This window comes from Panthera tigris, chromosome B4 (assembly GCF_018350195.1).
Source record: "Panthera tigris isolate Pti1 chromosome B4, P.tigris_Pti1_mat1.1, whole genome shotgun sequence".
In the NCBI taxonomy this organism is placed as follows: Eukaryota; Metazoa; Chordata; class Mammalia; order Carnivora; family Felidae; genus Panthera; species Panthera tigris.
Window position 1 is genome coordinate 136595021 of NC_056666.1, and position 21134 is coordinate 136616154.

Sequence of the window (21134 nt, forward strand, 5' to 3'; positions counted from 1 at the left end):
TTGTTACAGCGTTCGGTGAAAAACAGAGCCTTGGTACGAGTCGCTCTCAGACGAGCCCAGGACTGGGACTCAGACTCCAAATCCTCCCATCTTGGCCAGTGACCTCACGTCTCTGAGCCTTGGTGTTCTCATCTGCAGAATGGGGGCGCTAACGACTATGGCTGTTGTATTAACAAAATAACGTGCAGGCGTGTGATACGCGGTGCTCCTCTGAACTGTAAACTCTCCCCAGGGACCCCTTACTGTCCCGTGGCTTAAAAAAAAAAAACCAGCAAAGCACAAACCTGTCTCCAGCTCAGATCTCCCCACCTACCCCTGTCCAACTGCCTGCCGCTTGCACGCACGTACCTCAGACACCCCCACCGTCCGGTTAAGCGGACCAGATAACCTTCGAGAGCTGCCCAGGGCAGGAATCACTTAGCCCCAACCCACGGCTCATCTCTCGGGGGCCAATCCCAAGCCACCCTTTTGGGGAAGCATCTTTAGGCTGTGATTTCTCAAGCGAGCCCCCTCACGAGCGTTCTTACGCTCTCTGCAAACCTCCCACTTACCAGGCATCTTGTGAGGGCACGAGGGTTTTTAGTTTTCCTTCTTTTTAACTGTTTTAAATCTAACACCCATTTAGAAAAGGGCACATAGCGTAAGTGAACAGCTGGATAAACTTTTCATAAACGGAACCCAACTTTGTAACCAATGTCCAGATTTAAAAACCAGATCCAGCTCCCCAGAGGGCCTCCCCGTGCTCCCCAAGGGCCATCCCTCTCCTGACTTCTAAACGGTACACGTGCTTCACACAGACCGAGTCACGTGGCATCCTTAGCACGTGGCTCCACGGCCCCGTGGTGTCTCTGAGAGCCATTCTTGGGCTCCACGAAGGCTGCAGCACCCACTCTTCACCCACCTGGGAGGTGCCACCGCCCCACGATGTGTTTTCATTCTATTGCTGGTGATGTCGGGAAGCTCCTAACGGGAAGCTAGTATGTGTGAATAGTGCTGTTATGAACACCCTAGCACCCAGGTTTTGGTGCACACTCACACGCGTGTGCATTTGTGCCGGGTGTAAACGTGGGGGTGGGACTGCTGGGGGAGGGGGTCGGTGCATTCAACTGAATGGTGCTCCTATGGGTCTCTGCGTCTTCACCGGCACCGGTTGGGGCTTTTGTCCTTTTAAAACAAATTTATTTGGGCCCCTGGGTGGCTCAGTTAAACATCGGACTTCGGCTCAGGTCATGATCTCACGCTCCGTGGGTTCGAGCCGCCATTGGGCTCTGTGCTGACAGCTCGGAGCCTGGAGCCTGCTTCAGATTCTGTGTCTCCCTCTCTCTCTGCTCTCCACCGCTCATGCTCTCTGTCTCTGTCTCAAGAGAAACAAAACATTAAAACACAAAACAAATTTACTTATGGTTCCGACAGACTAATTTACCCTCAGTGACCACTGGCCTGCTTGCAGCCGGGAATTCTGCACAGGGAAGTAGCTGGCGCAGGCCCAGCGTTCCAAGGCTGCTTCCTCTCCCGCAAACCGAATCTTTTCCTCTGCGCTCCGGGACCCTGGGTTCGTCACATGCCACTGGTGTCGGGAATGTCCCTTGAATTCGTCTCGCCTGAGCGGCAGTCTCCTGAGGGCAGAGCCGGGTCCCAGGACGCGACGGACTTGCAGGCCCCGGGATGATCCGTGAGTGCCGGGCGGCGGGAAACGAGCAGCCCCGCGGGCCACGTCCTGCGGGGAGCCCCCGCCTCGAAGGGACACCGCCCTTCCACCCCCCCAGCAAAAAGCGCCTCCGACCCTTTGCGACCCCTCGCTCCCGCGGTCCCCGTCCCCCCGCCCTTTCTGCGGAGTCGGGCGGAGCTAACCTTTGCTACCCGGCCCGCCCCTCGGGTCGGCGGGTGGGGAAGGGATCGGGTTTCTCCGGCGCACGGGGGGGAGGGGCAGGGGGAGGGGGGCAGCGGAGGGGGTGCGTCCCGCCCGGAGGCGCCCCCCCACCCCCCGGCCCCTCGCCGGGGAGACGTTTCGGGGGGGCCCCCGCTCCCGCCCCTCGGGGCCGGAGTGCGCGCGCCCCGGGCGGGGGGCGGCCCGGGAGGGAGGGCCCCGGGCGCCCTGCGGCCCCGCCTCCGCCGCGCCCTCCTCCGGGGCGGGATAATTGAACCGCGCCGCCGGGGCCCAGCGTTGGCTGCGGAGGCTCGGCCGGAGCGTGGAGCCCAGGAGCCGCGCCCCGCGCCCCGCGCCTTTGTCCGCCCGCCGCCCGCCGCCCGCCGGCCCCATGGAGCGCGCCGCGCCGAGGAGGGTCCCGCTGCCGCTGCTGCTGCTCGGCGGCCTCTCGCTGCTGGCCGCCCGAGGTAGGGGCGCCCCGCGTCCACGGCCCCCGCTCTAGGGGCTCCCCTCCCGGCCCCGCACCTCCGGGAAGTCCCGGAGCTGCGGTAGCCGTCGGCGTCTCGGCGCCGCGCCCCCGCGGCGCTCCTGACAGTGCCCTCCCCGCACCCCACTCCTGGCCCCCGGCCGAATCATCTCGAGGGCCTGGGGCACTTGTTTCAAAGACCCTAGGTCCTCCTCCCCACCCCCGCCCCCGCCCGCGTTCCCGCGCTGCCCACGCTCGCGCCCACCCGTCTTCCCACCGCGGCCAAGGTTGGGAGGCGGGCAGGAGGCCCCAGCCGACGCTCGCGGCGCCCCTCGGGCCGCGCTCTGCCTCCAGAAGGCCCTGGCGAATCGGTTCTCACTGCCCCCACCTCCACCTCTTGGTAGGGGCTGTCGTACCCAGCCTGTTGGCGAGAAGACTGAGACGGGACAGTACTTTGCCCAGGAGACCAAGCCGGTCGTGGGTTAGGGGTGGACGTGGGAGAGCAGAAAGGAAGGGAGCAGTCTGGGGATAGCCGTGCGTCGGGAAACCTCTGACCGCCTGGGACATAGAGGGCCCCGAGGGAGGTCCTGCCAGGCTACATGCTCAGCCGGGGCTGGGGACAGGCCACTTCCAAATCCACCCACCCTGTGGCGGCCAGGGGGCTGAGTGTCCCCCCGTAGACCTCTGGCCAGGCCCCTCGGCCCAGGACGGACAGCCCTGGGATGGCTCCTGTTTCTCCCCTCACCCTCAAGGCCTAGCTCCTGGGAGGCGACCACCAGGCCCTGCGGATTAAGTGCAGCTGCGGGTGAGCAGAGCCGCGGCCTCTGACCTCTCCGCTGACCCGTGACTCATCAGTCATTAGACAGGCCTGCCTGCCCAGAGGCTTTGTTCTTCCTGGGGCCTGGACCACCCTTGGAATCCTAGATCCTTTATCTCTGGCTTAGCTTGGTTTCACCTCTCCCGTGACCACCCTCCGTCTTGATCAAAAGGTCGCCCCTGGGAGGTTGGGGGCGGAGGGCAGAGCTCTGCAGAGGGTCCCGGGCTCACTCACTGGCTGCAGCAGATCCCGGAGCTCCGGCTGTGTCCTGGGTGTGTGCTGGGGGGGTATCCATCATGTGCGGGGTGGGGGAGAGGGCATGGGAGGCGCAGGCTCAGGGTTGGCAGCAAGAGCCGCCCCCACCCTCGCCCCTCCCCACCCCGGGGCTCAGAGGCTTGGAGGGGATGGTGCCTGGGCGGGAGCTGGCCAGGTGGGCAGAGGGAAGAAGGGCATTCGTGGGAAGAGGAGAGCAAGCCCAGAGGGGGGCCCTGATCGGAGGCCACACAAGGCTCCTGTTCAAACAGAAAGGACCCCAGGGCCCCCGTGTATTGTGCAGACAAGGCAACTGCGACAGGCCCGGGGGAACTCTTCCGAGGCTGAATGCCCGGTCCTTCTCCACTGTTCTGTTCTGCCTCGTGTGTGAGGAAGCTGTCCTGCCATCTGACTCCGAAAAAACACGGAGACTCGGTCAGGCTGGAGGGGCGCACTTCATCTTTACAGAGAAGGCCCGGACTTCAGGGGCACGTGATAAAGCAAACCCGCTCATCGCGCACGGTGGCGTGGCCTTCGGTGTCTTTGGGGGCGGCCCCTCTTTTGAGTTGCAGCGACTTCCATACAGTTTGGGTTTTCTTCCCCGGTTTCCTTCCGCGGCTGCAAGCTTGGAAGCCTGAAGGTTCCCCGAAGTGACATGGCCCCACGCTGCAGACCTGCGGGGTCCACGGGGAAACCTAATTGAAAAGCGATCATGGAAAAGGCCATCGAGTGGGGAGCCCTTTAGCCGAGCTGCTGAAACTCGGCCCGGCCACTGCGGTGCAGAAGGGCGCTGATCTCCCCTGCCAAGGGACAGAGCTGGGCCACACTCTGTCCTGTGTCTGTCTGCCCTGTTGGGCTTTCCTGAGAGCGGGGCAGGAGGGAGGGAGTGGAGAGGAGGAGGGCATTTGGGAAAGACAACTGTGTTTTCTCCAAGACTTTCTTGGCCTCCGGCTGGCTCCGGCCCGGCGGGGCAGTGTTTCCTACTGATTACAGAGCAAGTCGCTGGGAGGGAGAACAAAGACGGGAGAGGGCTTGGCTTGGAAACACGTGGCCCGCACCGCTGCTGGAACTTTCCCAGGCTGGCAGGGGGTGGGGGGAGACAGACTGGGGAGGGGGGCTGCCAGAGCGTTGAATGCATGAAGATGAGACTTGGGGGTGCCCCTAGGGCTCCGGGTGATACCTTCTTCTGGTACTGCCTGAGGCCCCCCCAACTCAGGGCTCTGTCTGCCACCCGTGCTGGACTGTGGGGGGCGGGGGGAAGGGCACCACGAGCTTTGGTGGGACGGGAAACAAGGTTGCCTGTATCCTGCTGGAAAAGTCCATGCGAAGGTTGGTGGTTTTCTCATTTGTAAAACAGAACAGAAACCCACTTCTTAGGTTGTCATGAGGACTGAGGGACAGACGGGGGGGGGGGGGGGCGAGGCCTGCCAAGGTAGCTGGATTACTATGACCTATCATTTGTGTTGCCCCCTCCCCAGGGTAAGCCAGTGTCCTTGTCCCCAAGAATGCTCTGAAAGTCCTACTCATTTTCCCAGAAGGGCCTCTGAACCGGCAGCTGTCGAGGGCCAGAGCCGTGTCGGGGAAGGTCAGGCAGAGCGGCGTCAGCTGAGCTCCCCGGGCAATCAGTCGGGGCACTAGGTGTCGACTCTGTGCCAGACGCTGTTCTGAATCTTGGGGACACGGTGAGGAAGAAGAGAGGCCTGGCCTTTCTGCCCATGGGGTCCCCACCCCCCAGGAGAGCCTGAAGAGCCAACAGTCCATTTCAAACCAACCCCGACAGGCAGAGAGTCAGGGAGGACCCCCCCCCCCCCCACCTGAGGATGCGGTGGGGTGTGGGAGGAGCTGGCTGGGTTTCTGGAAAGGTCGGGGAGGGTGGTGTTCAGGCAGAGGGAGCAGCATGGGCAGAGGCCCGGGAGGCGAGAGAGGACGTGGACGCGTCCCCTCTTCCCTCCAGTTAGTTCCTTTGATGGCAGGGCCCTGAGCCATGGGTGCGTCGGGTGGGGCAGCCGTGCAGGCGAAGCTTTACGGAGCCAGTTCTAATGGCGCGCACAATCCCCCCGCCGGTGTATTTCATCTGCAATAAAAGACCCTACTTTGCAAAACATCCGATTATAACAGTTTGACTAATAGATGCCTTTGCAGGCGCTGCACGGTTCCAGTCTCCTTGTAATGATCCCAGAAGTGACCACATAACCAAATGGGGACAGCCATTAAGTCAGCTTCCCTGGGATCGGAGACGCTTCAGCCTGGAGGGAGCTTGGAGATGAGAGGGTGTGGCTGGGAGCCTCGGGAAGGCAGGACCAGGGGAAGGCAGGACCAGGGGCTGGGTCGGTGCCCGCTGGGCCTGCCCCCTTGGCCCTCAGGCGGGTCCTCACCTGACTCTGGGTCAGGAGGGAGCCAGGTGCCTGTGTGTTATCACGAGGCCCTACGTGGTGGGAGCCAGCCCTCGAAGGAGGTTGGGAGACCGGTCCCGGTTCTGAAAGTGACCAATCCCATGCCCTCTGTACTTCTGTTTGCGTAAATCTGGAATGAGTACACGCTCTGCTCTAGGAAATGACTGTAAGTGGCATAGTTTACATTTAGCCACTAATTTAATCCTCTCAACAACCCTATGAAGAGGGTACTATTATTATTGTCATTTTACAGACATATATACCAAGGCCCAGAGCAGTTAAGTAACTTGCCTGGGAAGCACAGCAGTAAACAGAAGGCCAGGTCACAGCACAACATGCTCTGACCTTAAATTTAACGAGGGGAAGAGCAGGTAGGACAGCGCTCGAGTCCCATTAGCGATTGCTGCACACGTGTCCTGAGGAGGAACATGCGTTTGACATGCACGGGGGACCACAGGGCCCTCGAGGGGCTCGTGGCTGGCTTGGCAGGAAGTGATCCCCAAGGTGACAGCATCTGTCTTGTTTCAGATCCGTGGACAGGCCTGTCGTGTACTGGGGAGGCCACGGCCGTGGTGCCGGAGGGCCGATTGCTCGGGTACCCAGCCCAGGGCCCGGCCTTGGCCCTGCCTCTCCCTTGGGTGTGGCCCAAGTCAGGCCCTCCCTGCTGCCATCTGGGGGTGGGGTTCAGGGACCCCTCAAGGAACCTGCCGTAGGCAGTGCTGTGGGGGTGGAGGGGAGACAGTGCACGCAGGGGCAGATGCCTCTGACCACAGGACCCTGGGTGAGGTCTAGAACTGTCCACAGGGTATGAAGTCGCCCCTTTCCTGGCACCTTTATAAAGGAAAATGTCCTTGGCTGGACCTGGGTTCCAGACACAACAGGGCGGGCCCGGCATCTGGAGAAGACATGTTCCTGCTTAATCTGCCCCCAGCCTTGCCAAGTGATCCTGCCAGAGGGCCATGCTGACGTGGCCAACGCTGGGAGCGGGGACACTGGATTCCTGCCCACCCTGTTGCTGGCTTCCTGGGGGACCCAACCACCAAGCCCCCCTCCCCTACTGCTCCTGAGGGCGGGGGCCCCAGAGCCTTTCTTTCTCCAAGTGGAGGGTCTGTGATGTGTGTTCTTAGCTGCACCGACGCCACACGGATGGGGGTCCGGGCCCTCCAGGATCCCTACACCCCCTGATGGTCGCAAAGATGTAGGAACCAAAGAACCAGCCTTGGGGTCCGATGGGGCCCAGGTTTTATGATGGGCACTTGAGAATTTGGGAAGGAGTGGTTTGCCTGTCAGGACACGGAAGCCACAGATCAGCTGGTCCGCTCTTCGTATAGGTGGGGGAAACTGAGGCCCAGAGAGAGGAAGTAGGTGGAAAGGGTCATTCACAGGCTGCTTCTCAGTTCTATTGAGCAAACGTTTCCCAAGCATCCATCCCTTATGGGCCTGGCCGGAGCCCTGAGGAGCTATTTGTCATGAGCCCATCATTTGTCAGTTTGTCACGTACTCAGCAAGCACGAGGCCCTGGGGACGCGGAGCTGCGTGCCCTGTGAGTCTTCTGCGGCCCGGGACCAAATTGCTGCAAACTGAGCAGCTTAAGACAACAGAGATGTGTCCTCGCACCGTCCTGGCGGCCAGAAGTCAGGTATCGCGGGGTCTGTAGAACTTCAGTCCCCTCAGAGGCTCTGGGAAACGGTCCGTCCTTGCGTCTCCCAGCTCCTGGGGGCTCTTGGCGCTCCTGGGCTCGTGGCTGCCTCTGTCTTCACACTGCTTTTTCCTTCTGTGTTTCTCTTCCAAGGACACTTGTCTTGGGATTTAGAGCTCACCTGGGTGATCCAGGAGGATCTCATCTTGAGATCCTTAATTGCACCTGCAAAGACCCTGATTCCAAATAAGGTCGCATTCCAGGGTCAGGACGTGGATGTATCTTTTCAGGGGCCATTGCACCTGCTAACAGCAAACACAGGAATAGGTGCCCTGACGAGGATGTGTCGGTAGGAATCAGTGCCATAGTGACCATGACGTGTCATGACGGTGACAGCAGCCCCGGGTGGCTCTCAAGTGGGCGGAGAGGGGAGGGGATACCTAGCTGAGGCGTGAGTGGCGAGGAGCCGTCTGTGGAAAGATCTGGGGAGAGCTTTTGGGTAAAAGGAACAGCTGGTCCCAGGCCCCAGGTGGGACGAGGTGTATTGGAGGGACCAGAAGGGAGTGTGTGCCTCTGGGGAAGAGGCAGAGGGCAGCTGAGGCGGGAGGGCTTTAAAAATCGGGGCGCAGACTGGGTTTTATCCAAAGTTCACTGGGAAGCCGCCGGAGGACGTTAAGCAGAGGAGTGAGGTTATTTGGCTTAGGTTTCTAGAAGTCACTCTGGACTGCTGCATGGCATCTGGGGAGAGGCGGCATGAGCCAGTGTGGACGCTTGTGCAGGGTCCAGGGCTAGAGGTACCCTGGGCAGAGTGGCAGTCGGGGGGCCGCTGGGAAGTGGATAGAGGTAGAGCTGGAGTGGACAGGACTTGCCATGCGATGGGAGGTAGAGGGTGAGGGCCAAGGGATGATTCAGGCGACCCCGTTATTGTGGCTCGAGCAGCTGGACGGGTGGGGGGCTGGACGGGGTGGGGAAGAGTGCGAGTTCTGTGTGGGCACTCTAAGCGTCCCGTCTGACATCTGGGGAGCCGGGGTTTGCGGGCGAGATCAGGCTACAGGCAGACATGTGGGGGTCTCAGCCCATAGGATGAGGCGACAGGAGACCACCCAGGGGGATGGCCGGGCGGGGGGCGCGAGGGGTCACGGGACTCTGCCCGGCACGTTGAGGGGGAAGTGTACCTGCTTGGGGGCTTCCAGAAACCTGGGTGGTGGCTGGGATCTTGCCAGGACTGGTTTTGAGATGGGAGCATTTTTATGCTAATGGGGTGAGCCAGTATTTTCTTTCTATTTATTTATTTATATATATAGAGAGAGAGGAGAGAGAGCGTGAGCAGGGGAGGGGCAGAGAGAGAGGGAGAGAGAGAATCCCAAGCAAGCTCCGAGCTCAGGGCTCGATCCCCACAAAGCATGAGATCATGACCTGAGCTGAAATCAAGAGTCGGACGCTTAACCGACTGAGCCACCCAGACGCCCCGAGCCGGTATTTTTCTTGAACCTGTTTTTCCTTTTGGATCGTGTCACCTGCTGGAGTAAAACGTGCCAGGAGTTTTGCTGCCTACGTACGCCTCCTATTTGGACATCAGACTTCTCTCTGCAACCACTCCTGTTTTTATCCCCCATTCTCCGTGAGTGCGGGTGAGGCCACCAAGGCTCAGAGAGGTCAAGCAGCGCGCCTACGGGCACACAGCGGCCCCACCAGGATTGAAACCTGGGAGCACGGCCCTCAAATCGCGTTCGTAAGCGGGACACAGAACCCCCTCATGTATCTTTCTGGCTGAGAAGTCTGGATTTTGCTAAGTCCGGCTTTGGGAGGAAGCCAATTTCCTTCAGCGTGTTATTGCGGGGGGGGGGGGGGGGGGGTCAGCTTTAGAGTCCGAGCCAGGCTCCAAGGCCACCTCGGTGTTTGCTCTTCGGCCTCGGGCCACTTGCTTAATCTCTCCCTGACCCCCTGCTTCCTAGAGTGGCTAGGATCGCATGAGATCATTCTTTCACCGGAACGTGTTGAGTGCTCTGAGGCCGCGTGGGGCAAGGTACAGGGACCCAGCCCTCATGACACTAAGTACACAGTGCAGTTAATTATTTGTGCTAAGTGCCAGGAAGCTCAGGGTGCAAAGAGGCCGTGGAACTGCTGTGTGCCTGTGCGTGTGTGTGTGTGTGTGTGTGTGTGTGTGTGTGTGTGTGTGGAGGGGGTCAGTGAGGGAAGACTTCTGGAGGAAAGGGCCTCTGGACTGGCGTGGGTGTGGATGAACTGGCTGTCGGAAGGGAGTGTGCCCGGCACCACCCGGCTTCCAGCTTCCAAAGGCCAGGTGCAGACGACACATGACAGGTGGCCTGAGAGTTCAGAGCAGAAGCGGGAGAGAGGGGTCCCCGCAGGGTGGGATGCTACAGAGATGTCGGGAGGTGAGGCTAGCCCACGTGTCCGCTGGCCTTGGTGGGAGGAGGCTCCTGCCCGGAGGGAGAGATCTGGGAGATGCTTCGTGGCAGGTGCTGGTGGAGGGTTGGGGCGGGGCGGGGGAGGGGGAGGTTGAGGCACGGGTGGCTCTTGTGTGGAGCCGTGAAAGCAGACCCGGGCACGCCCTGCTTCCTCCTGGGAGGCCGGGTGCCCTTGAAGGGGGGATGGTTCTGTCCCTATCCCAGACCTGCAAGGGTCTGTACACCAGACCCCAGTGACAATTGCCTGGTGCCTCCCTGGGCCACCCCCTTGAGGACAGGGTCCTGTCTTTTCACCTCAGGAATCCCCTGCCCCAAGCCAGAAGCCTGCACGTGGAAGGGTCATGAGAGGGGCTTTTTAAACACGATTTTATTTTTAAGTCCTCTCTACCCCCAGCGTGGGGCTCGGGCTCCCAGCCCACGTCGAGCGTCGCACGGTCCGCCGACGGAGTGGGCCACAGAGGGGCTCTTTTGAATGTGTGCGGGGCTTAGGACAGCTCACAGGCCAGTCAGGCATCGGCCGGAGCCCCTGGTGGCTGGCTGGCATTCTGGAAGCTTCCATCCAAGGAGCACCCCGGAACCCCTCTGACTGCCGGCCGGCATCTGCCGTGTTGGAGAGAACGTGTGTCTGTCTCTCTACCCCTCGACAAGAACGCGTACTCCTCTGCACCACGGGTTCAGAACCACCACGTTTCACAGTCCACACTGCAGCCTTCACGAAGGCGTAATTCGCCTGGAAGGGGTTTGGTTTTAGCGGCTGTCTCAGCGGACAGATGGCATCCGCTGCCCGTGAACCAGGCGGTCTCTGTCCACCTGCTCACCAGGGACTTCCGGCGGGGGCGTCTCTTTCCCGAGGGCAGGGGGGGCGGGGTGGCGGTCCTCTGGCGACGTGTCAGTCTGGGGGAGCGTGTGATTCCCGTCAAGAAGGATGCCCTCTCCCTAGCGGTGCGGTGCCTTCTGTGGCTGCCCGATTGGGAGGGTTCTTTCTGTGGACGGGCACCGACGTAAGCATTTTGCCCGAATGAGCACATTGTTCTTCCCAGCCCTACACAGTTACCGCCCCGTTTGATGGATGGAGATAACGGGGCTCAGTGAGGTGGAGGGCAGATTTGGGGCCAGGAGGTTTGTTTATTTTTGAGAGCCACAGAGCCAGCAGGGCAGGGGGCAGAGGGAATCCCAGACACCGCCAGCGCAGAGCCCGACGTGGGGTCGAGCTCGCAAAACCGTGAGATCAGGGCCTGAGCCCAAACCGAGAGCGGGCACCTAATCGACCGAGCCTCCCCGGGCGCCCCCGGGGCTGGGCGGTTTTAACCCACAACGTCTCTCGCCTTCCCTTGGGATGCCCGAGTCCAAAGCCAAGAAGATTTTGCAAGAGAGGTTTTGCTTGCTTTATATTATGCTTGGTGGATCCACTTCACGCAGAGTACAGGAACCGGAGGTTAACTGTGCTCTATCGAAGCTTCCTCTCCGAAGGGAGGGAAGCGATCTGAGCGAGAAGACTGCAGGCTGCCCGAGGCCCCGCTTCTCTCCTAAGAGCCCCTCCAGCCGGGCAGCGGGCGCGGGCGGGCATCGCTAACTGGCACCGCTCCCAGAAGTTAGGGATGGAAGAGGCAGAAGTGTCCTCATTTGTCCCAGGTTGCTGGGGGCCGTTCGGGCGTGGTGGGGTCTCCACGTGGGATTTCTGTGACCTGATGCCCAGCTGTGCGTCCTGTGTCAGCGCGGAGCTGGGGATCCCACCCCCCCCCCCCCCCTGACGATGCTGAATTCTTCCCTGTGTGGTTGGGGAAGCGATGACGGAAGGACGGCCTCCTTGTCACCTCTGGAAGCCTTCCCTTGGCTCTTGCCTGGGCCGGGGAGTGAGTGCCACCCTCTGCTTTCCTTCGTTACTTAACATTTCACTTGTTCTGTTGGAGGTCACCTGGCTTGCTGCGTACAACGTATTCACCACCAACCTGCATGAGAGGATGTTCTAAGACACGGTTTACCGAATTAATCCTTGCTACGGTCTTCACGTTCATGCAGTAAAACAACACCGATTGTTGGGGGCATCTGGGTGGCTGAGTCGGTTGAGCGTCCGACTTGGGCTCAGGTCACGATCTCGCGGTTCGTGGGTTCGAGCCCCGCGTCGGGCTGTGTGCTGACAGCTCGGAGCCTGGAGCCTGTCTTCGGATTCTGTGCCCGCCCCCTCTCTCTCTGCCCCTCGCCCGCTCCTACTCTGTCTCCCTCTCTCTCTAAAATAAATAAACATTAAAAAAAAAACAAACCACAACATCAATTGAAAGAGGCAAGTGAGTTAATCAGCAGAACACCCAACTCCTCTTCTGTTGAAGGGTGATACAAAATGCCACACAAACACTCAATTAAAAATTTTTTTTAACGTTTATTTATTTTTAAGAGAAAGAGAGTGTACGCCTGAGTGGGGAAAGGGCAGAGAGAGAGACAGACAGACAGACACAGAGGGTCTGGAGCAGGCTCCACGGTGACAGCAGGGAGCCCGATGTGGGGCTCGAACTCAAGAACCGTGAGATCAGGACCTGAGCCGAAGTTGGAGGCTTAACCTACTGAGCCCCCCCAGGCACCCCCCCACTCAGTTTTTTTTAATGTGTTTTTTCCATTGTGATGAAATACACATAACGTTAACCATTTGAACCGTTTCTAAGTGCACAGTCGGGAGTTAAGAACCTTCACACTGTTGTGCCACCAGCCATCTCCAGAGCTCTTTCCTTTCCCCAAACTGAGGCCCTGTCCCCGAGAAGCACGAACTCCCCATCTACTTTCCGTCTGTGTGAATGCGGCTCCCCTCGGGACCTCTTAAGTGGAATCAGACAGCGTTTATTTATCCTTCTGCGACTGGCTTATTTCACTGAGGATGTCGTCTTCGACCACAGCATTTTAAATGAAGCGTTTAGTTCACTCTTAGATGGTCAGCTTTTTTTTTAAAGACAACAGTCGTGCGGGGTGTTCAAGTTCATTTTAACCCAAGGATGCACGCACGGCCATTGTTCTATAGGAACGAGGAAGGGCAAGGTTGGGGGGGGGGCCCCGGGTGGTTCTGTGGTTAAGCGTCTGACTTTGGCTCAGGTCGTGATCTCACGGTTCGTGAGTTCGAGCTCCGCGTCGAGCTCTCCGCTGTCAGTGAGGAGCCTGCTTTGGATTCTCTGTCTCCCTCTCTCTCTGCCCCTCCCCACTCAAGCTCTCTCTCTCTCTCTCTCTCTCAAAAATAAATAAATAAACATTAAAAAAAAAAAAAAGGCAATGAGGGAGAGTGAGTGATGGTCCAGACTGTCCTACTCCACGTGGTTTTAGTGGAACAGCACGTTGGGGTCTTTAGGACGGAAGCACCATAGGCAATGGTTTTCCGTACTCTCTGGGTTACGGCAAACATTTGTAGTGACTGTAATTCCCCTCGTGAACACCAGGGACAAAGCAGGGACACCAGCCCGGGCTCCCTGCCTGGTACTCTTTCCCCGGGCCGCCTCTCTTTCTGACCCAAAGTGATTTTTCACCACCAGAGTAACGCTTGTTCACTACAAAGGGGACACGTATGAAAACAGCAAAGACCGTGCGTCCCTTTCCAGTTGGGACGTTTCTTGGAAGACGTGTGTCCAGGGGTGGGAGTGGTATTGGCTTTGTGCTTTGGAGAGCCTGGCCCTGCCCCACCGAAAGGAGATGCTTGGGAGGAGCCGGGAGGCTTTATTTGTTTCAGAACATAAGTTCACAACAGACCTTTTCTTGGACAGGATACACCTGTCTTTTAGAGACAGGCCTACTGCAGACGGTATCTTTGTTGACATCTTGAGCCGTGACGCCGGAACATTCTTCAGGGTGTCCCCCTCGCCCCACCTCCTTTCCCCGCAGCTCCGCTTTCCTCCGACGGGTTGGGGGTAACCGTCTCTAAGGCCAAGAGAGTGGCAGTTCTGAGTCTCAGACCGATGCCCCAGCAGGTCCCGGGCTCTTGCTTAAATTCTCAGCAGCCTGGCACTTTGCGGAAGTCGGCTCCAATCAAACGTTGTCCTTTGGGATCATTCCCTCCCCCTGAAGAGGCATGTTTGCAGCAAACCCTATACTTCAAGGTCGTCTTGCCCATCAGGCCCCCGGTGAAGATGCCTGTGGCCATTGCGTCCTGCTCAACTTCCTGAGCCTCGCTCACTGTTTGTGCCGGGCATGGGCGGGTGGTTCAGGGTCACTGAGAGGAGAAGAATGCGATCCTTGCCCCAGAGGAGTTTTTAATTCACCAGGGGCAGATGAGCCTAGCTTTGGAGGTTGTCAAAACCAAACCTGGTGCCTGACTTTGTCCCTCTGGCTGTGTGACCTTGAGCTGGTCACTTGACCTCTCTGAGCTGGAATTTTCTGATCTGCAAAACGGGGACCCTAATGAACTGGCCTCCCTGGGTCCTTGGGGGAATCAAGGAAGCGCCCGTGTTGTACCTGGCACATAGTAGGTGCCCAGTGAGTGTGCGGCACCAGTGGTAATGGCAGTGATGGGGGAGGGGGCACGGTGTTGAGTGACATCCCAACAGAACTGGGTGATGTCTGGAGGCGAGCAGGTGACAGGGCGAAACAGAGAAGGGCCAGAGCCTAGAGGGGTCAGAGCCCAGACCAAGGAGCAGTGAAATGAGAGGTTGGCAGGGAAACATCAGGGATTTTGAGTGACACTCATTCAAAGTGCGGAGCTGGCCACCCACTGGTGTTGGGAGAGTGAGGTGTGTTCCAGGTGGGGACGAGGACACCTTAGCATTTATGTCCATGTCACTGTTAGGTGACCTAACTCCATTTGGCTCCTTCCGTGTGTAATTATGTTTGGAATCCGGGTTCCATACCTGCAGCTGCTGATGTGACAGTTTGGTGGCAGAGTACCCACAGCCAACGGTTTAAAGACAGTGGTGAATGGGGATGGTTGAGGAACAGAAGTAGGGAATTCCCTGGCTGCCTTCCGTGTGCCAGGCGCCCACAAGAACCCTGTGATTCAGTGGTCCGTGCCCCATTTCACAGATTGGGACACAGACCTGGGTCCAGATGGCTTCAAGAATTCGCCCAGGGATGGTGAGCTGCAGAGTGAGGCCCGGGGCTCAAACCCAGCTCTGCCTGATGCTGAACCCTTCCTTCCCTCTGCACTGCCCCACCCCAAAGGAGCATGATAAATACAGCGACCGGCATTCTCCCTCAGGTCCCTCCGACTTTAAGCTGCAGCTCTCAGCTCATCCCCAGCTCACTACCTCAGCCTTCACCAGAAGCCCATGAACTTTGGCCAGTTGGCTCAGCTCTAGCAGGCCACCCATCGGCCACAGGTGCTGGCTGCAAACATGTCCCTGGTCACTGTGCTCCAGCCACATGGTTGGTGGGGCTGGGTGTTTCTTGGGACGGCAACCCGCTGTGATTGCCCAAGAATGCCTTCCCCCTGATCCAGCTCCTCTCCTTTGGCTGTTCTGGCCTAAGTCAATGCTCAGGACTTGAGGAATAAACGTTTATGAACAAAGATGTTCAACCCAGAGCTGTTCGTTCCTGAGTGTAAAATACCAGAAGTGAAGAGAGGGGGAACAGGTTGGGAAAGTTGCCTTTTCTGCTCTACAGTGTGATGCCATGTGGCCTGCATGATGGCATAGAAAGAGGGCTTGAGGGGTCGAGGGGGAGAGAGATGCTGAATGCAAAGAGACTTACTTGGTGTCAGGCTGATTATTACGATGGGGGCTGTGATGCCCTGCCCTGGTCTGTTCCCCGTGCCTCTGCCTCATCACTGTCCAGCTGGCTGTGGACCCTGGTGGGCTCTCCACGGCTAATCTGATGGGGCCGTGCGCGAGGCTGATGGGGTGCCTCACGCCCAAGGGGGATGAGCTGGCCCCAGATGGCCATGGGGCTCCCACCTGGCTGCCTGCTCATTCCCCACCCCCCCGCTCCCCAAACCCGGGACCCAGCCCCCAGACGGCTCTGCTTTGCACAAGTCCCAGCCTTGTGGCTGCTTCAAGCATTCCAGGGACATTCCAGATTTCTGAACGGAGCAGAGGACTTAACATTTTATTGTCCTGCTGAGAATAAGGTTCAAAGTGCTCAGGTTCCCCAGGGAGAATCATTTCCAAATGTTTCCACAGCCCCGGGCACAAAGTTCTCGCCCTGCTGAGCTGGCTGTGGGAGTCTAAGCTTTAACTGGGCTTGCCTTTCTCAGAGTCCGAGGGAGGCCTTGGGGCCACTGCTCATCCCTGGGGGCTTCCACACACCCACGCAGGGCCGTGGTTCCCCATTTCTCATGGGCCATGGCAAGCATACCCCCTTTGTTTCTTTAACACGTAATCAAGCGGCGTCTGGGTGGCTCGGTCGGTTAAGTTTCTGACTTCGGTTCAGGTCATGATCTCACAGCTCATGGATTCGAGCCCCATGTCAGGCTCTGTGCTGACAGCCCAGGGCCTGGAGCCTGCTTTGGATTCTGTCTCTCTCTCTCTCTCTCTCTCTCTCTCTCTGCCCCTCCCCGACTCGTGCCCTGTCTCTCTCTCTCTCTCAAAAATAAATGTTCAAAAAAAAGAAAACACATAATCAAGCGCTGTTTTCTGAGAGCTCACTGTGTGTTCAGAACTTTGTAAGTGCACTCGCTCAGCAAGTGCTGAGCTATAATAACTCTGCAAAGGTTATTTCGAGCCCCGTTTTTACCGTTGGAGCTTTGGCTCAGAGAGGGGAAGCCACCTGCCTGGGGTCACACAGCAAGAAAGCGCTGGAGTTGGGATTGGGGCTGTGACCCCAGAGCGCATGCTTTTTCCGCTCGGCTCTGTAGCTGCTGCTTGCCAGCTTTGTGCCGAGGAACGTGAGGAAAAGGGATGGCCCAGCTTGTAAGACCTCTGTGGCTGGGAGGGCAAGGCCGTCGGAAATGTTGGAACAGTGAGGTGTGCTCCCTGGACAGGGGGTGGGCTGTGAGCAGGGGGGCACCCAGGCCAGGCTGGGTGGATTGTCACTCTCACCCAAACCACCTTGGACTCCCCACGGCCCCATGGGGGTGGGGCCGGGACGGGGTACCTCCCTCCTTGTGAAGAGCAGCCCAGGGGTCCCCGGAAGCCCCGGCGGAGGGGTAGCCCTGACTCGGTCCCAGGTGACACCCCTCGTCCTCCTGGCCACGGGAAAGGGCCGGCCGTGCACTAAGTCTCCCGGGATCTTTCTGGAAGGGCTACTCTTGGTGCTCGACGGCAGTTTCTCTGCCAGCCTGGAGGGCCTTCAAGGGCAGCGTGTGCCCCGCCCAGTCTCACTGCACAGGTGTTTGTGATGGTTGACGGCCGGTTGTCAAAGCTGGTGTTTTAGGAACTCTCGGCCTCCTGCTAAGCCCAAGAGTGAGCCTCCCTTCTGGGGCCGCCCCGAGGGCCCGGCCTTGGAAGAATAATGAACTCCAACGGGACACCCGTGGCTGCTGGTGCCTCGAAACGCTGCCAGGCCCGGTGGGATTTACCCCGTTGGGTGCTGGAAAGCCATCAGTGAGAAAACGTGGGGTTTTGTAAAGCCAGTTTTGCAACGTCCTGCACAGCGTGATCCTGCACTCAGGCCGCAGAGGCTTTTGGTGCTAATGCTCCCGGCCACACGAGTCCTCTAGGCTGAGGGCATCTCGGTACCCAGCTGCTCCTGCCTTGGGGGGGCCCTCTCCTTCCCCCAAGGCACGAGGCTCACCCGTCTGGGGTGAGGCCGAGAGCCAGGCTGGGGACCGGAGGGCCGTTGTCCAGCTGTGAGGGCATGCGTGGGCCGGCTGCTGAACCTTCTGTCCTTGGGGAGCCCTCCTCCTGTCCTTCGGGTGAGCGGAGACGCCCATCTCATGCAGATCAAGGGCAGGAGCGGTCAGCCGCTGTATCACGAGGACTGCCACCTCGCCAACAAGTTGCTACAGAAATTAACCGAGAGCGCCCGGACGTGGCTCCCAGAAGCTGGCCTAGAAATGTTGGCTCTTTTCTTCTCACCCGGGTGGGCTCGTGGCGTGGGAGGCCCCCGTTTCCGTTATGCCCTCCGAGTCTGTGTATGCCACAGTCCTCCCTGGAGTCTGCCCTCCGCTCAGCAGGGGAGGCTCCCTGGGTTGTCTCATCAGCGCTGCCGGGAGCCTCCAGGCCGCCCCCATTTCTGACCCTCTAAGAGTCCGGTTTCCGGTGCCTGGACACCCTCGCTGCCGGGCTGCACGGCGCGTGCTCACGTCCCTGCCTTGGTTGCCCTCCCGACCCGTCTGGGCAGGGTCCGCATCCGAGTTTCTGTTGTGTGGCCGGAGCAGGGATTCAGCCCAAGTGGGTGTGGATCCTGGGTGCTGAGCCGCAGCCCCATCAGAACTGGATGCGGAAGGTACCGGTTAAGGTACTGGTTAAGGCGTTAGGCTTTCCCAGGAAGGAGCCGGCGTGGATTCCAGCCCAGGACCCAGTGGGTTCAAAGTTCACGTTGTGGAGCGTCCGAGGATGTGTGCGGGGCCGTCCGGTCCGGCCTCACCTGCCGTGGATGCCTGAGGAAGTGGGGTAGGGGGCGCCTGTCCAAGGGGACCTCGCGTGGGTGAGTGGTGAGCCGGCCCCCTCACCAGGCGCCCTGCTCTCTTCCCGCACAGTGGCCGCAGACACCCTCATGGAGGCTTGCTGTGCAGATGGACATCAAATGGCCACACAGCACAGGGACTGCTCACTGCCTTATGCCTCGGAATCCAAGGAATGCAGGTACGTTTGCCAGTGACGGCCGTTTTACCAGAACGGTGTTCCTCTAGCAGGAAGCCGGGTGTGCCGGGACCCCTGGCAGGGTCTGGCGTGCAGGCCCAGATCCGCCCAGGCTGTGGGGGGCGTGGTGGATGACCCCCGCCTCCTTCCTCTGTGCTCCCACGTCCCCGCACGGGACGGGGCTCCCCCTCCCTGGGGCGGCCCGGGCGTCTCTCCCCTTCGCTGGGCTGCAGAGCAAAGAGAGCTTCGCTGGGGTGGCTGTTCTCTCTGCCACCGCCGGGCACTGTGGCCAAGTCAGTTTCCTCCTAACAAAAAGGGGTCTGTTTGGGGGGGGAGGGGCGGTCGGATGAGATCACGTGACTGGCGAGTCACAGCGTGGCCTGCCTTCAGACCCCGACAGCGCGCGTGAGCCGGTCCAGAGCGGAGCGTTCCCGCAGACGGTTGTTCCCCTACGCAGTAGCCAAAACCTGCACGAACTGTGCTTTTTTTCCCTAAATTAACCCAAGCTCCCTCGAAGGTTTGGCAGGCGTTAAGCGTCGAGTAAACCATGAAGGTCTGGAATGTCGATCGTCACCGGAAAGGTAACAGTAAGAGTAGGGGCCAGCCTGTACAGAGCTGCTCCCTGCTGTGTGTGATGAACGTTTTCCTCACGTCACCCCGCTGTTAATCCCGGCTTACAGCCCAGGAACCTGAGCTCTGCCCCCTGCGCACAGCCGGTGGGTGATGGCGTTGGGATTCGAACCCAGATCGGCTCGCCCGGGGTGCAGATGTCAGGGAGGCGAGGCCCCGAGAGCGTTCCCTCCTTGTGACAGCCGCGCGTTTCCTCCGTGCGGCCCTCGGAGCCGTGGGGGGCTGGGTGGAGAGCGGCCAAGGAGGGTGCAGTGAAGTTTCCTTCCCTCGTTCTGGACTTCTGCATCTCAGCTGGCAGCGGGCATAACGCGATCGGCCAGCGTCGCCGGGCGACGTAAATCTCGATTTGGGAAAATGCTTGAAAGGTCCAGAGCGCTGTGGACCGAACAGAGGGAGAGAAAACAGGACGGTCGGTTGTTTGAATTGACGGGGAGGGGGGAGGCCACGCACTCAGGCGTCTGATGGGCGAGAGCTGGGAGTTTGGCTCCCGAGTGTGGCTCGGAGGGGCCGAGGCAGAGCCGGGCGGTCAGCACCGAGCGCTGTGTTTGGGGACCGAGCCAGCGAGGAGCAGCCTGGCCCTGGGAAGCTGGGTGGACTGGGCTGGATTTCTGGCTGCGTAACCTGAGCCAGCGCAGAGCCTCGGTTTCCCCAAGTGCAAAAGGAGGGTTGTGACACCATGCTTTTGGGGCTGGGACGATGACAGGAGGAGGGAAGACGCCAGCCCCACAAAGCCAGGCAGTGTGAGTGTTGCAGTCTGCCCGGGCCGCCGTGACGAACACCACACGCTGTGGGGCTCGAACAACCCACATTTATGGTCTCACAGCTCCGGAGGCCGGAAGGCCGGGATCACGGCGTGGGCAGGGCGGTCTCCTCCCGAGGCCTCTCTCGTGGGCTTGCAGACGGCCGTCCTCCTCTGCGTCCCCACACGGTCGTCCCTCTGTGTGTGTCGGTGTCCTGACCTCCCCTTCTTAGCAGGACCGAAGTCATAGTGGATCAGGGCCACCCGGATCACCTAACTTTACCTTTCTCACCTCCGTAAAGGCCCTGTCTCCAGATACAATATCACGTTTGAGATACTGGGGGTGAGGACGTCAGTGTGGAATTTGGGGGGACACAGTTCCACTCGTAAGGGGAGCCTCTATTATCAACGCTCACTGAAATCACAGACGTTAAAATAGGGCATCAGCCGAACCTCTCGGTGTCCAGACGGAGAGACTGAGGTCAGAGAAACTCAGAAGCCGGCGGCCCCTACTTGTGAATTTGGATCTCAGTCACTGCTCCGTTTATGAGTGACTTCTAGCCACCAAAGTCTTTAATAGGTTCTGGAGTTACCTTCAATCCCCAGACTACGTGGAAAATACCTTCTTCGCTATGCAGCACGCGTTTGTTCTGTGACATCTTGGTCAAGGGTAAATTTCGAACGTGCACGTAGAGATAATCCTAAAATGCAGAGAATGTCACCGGAATGGCCGAGTGGGAATTTCTTCTCTCTGTGGGGAATGTGGCTACACGTCCGGGCTCCCTTGACCCCCGACTGCCTGCTGGTGGCACTCACTTCGTATCACAGGGGCCTACGGAAATTCCGGCCGGGTGGCGAGCGTTCGCAGATTACGACGTCCTCCCCGGCCACCGCTTACCAGTCACGGACGGTTTCACGGAAGCTCCAGGAGGCTAATTGGCTTGTCCCAGTGAACTCACGGGCCGGGCTGTGTGTGTGTCCAGAGCCTCTTGGAGAGTACTTAGCTGTTGAGCTGACCGGCTCTAACCGTGTCACTGTCCGCCGTCCCTCCAAGCCTCTCCTGAACATTTTCCGCTTTGCTCGGTTACCTTTGGGGTTCAAACCCCACGTAGTCTGCGGAGATCAGAGGCCGAGCCTGGGCTGGTGGCTCAAAGAGAGATGTCGCTCATCTAAGAACACAGTTGGGTTTTTATTCAAGAAGCAGGCACTGAGGGGCGCCTGGGTGGCTCAGTCGATTAAAGCGTCCAGCTTCTGCTC

General features: G+C 59.3%; 1 protein-coding gene across 2 annotated transcripts in view; it reads left to right on the top strand.

The window, feature by feature from the left end:
* The first annotated feature begins 2176 nt into the window (after positions 1–2176).
* FBLN1 (fibulin 1) overlaps positions 2177–21134 on the top strand; it is an 86739-nt gene continuing 67781 nt past the window's right edge. The window contains exons 1-2 of one of the 2 annotated variants that reach the window (XM_042993530.1): positions 2177–2334; positions 18406–18511. In XM_042993530.1, coding sequence (XP_042849464.1) covers positions 2259–2334; positions 18406–18511 — 182 coding nt within the window. In that variant the 5' untranslated portion in view covers positions 2177–2258. The remainder of the gene's footprint in view (positions 2335–18405; positions 18512–21134) is intronic. The other variant, XM_042993529.1, reaches the window with a different exon arrangement.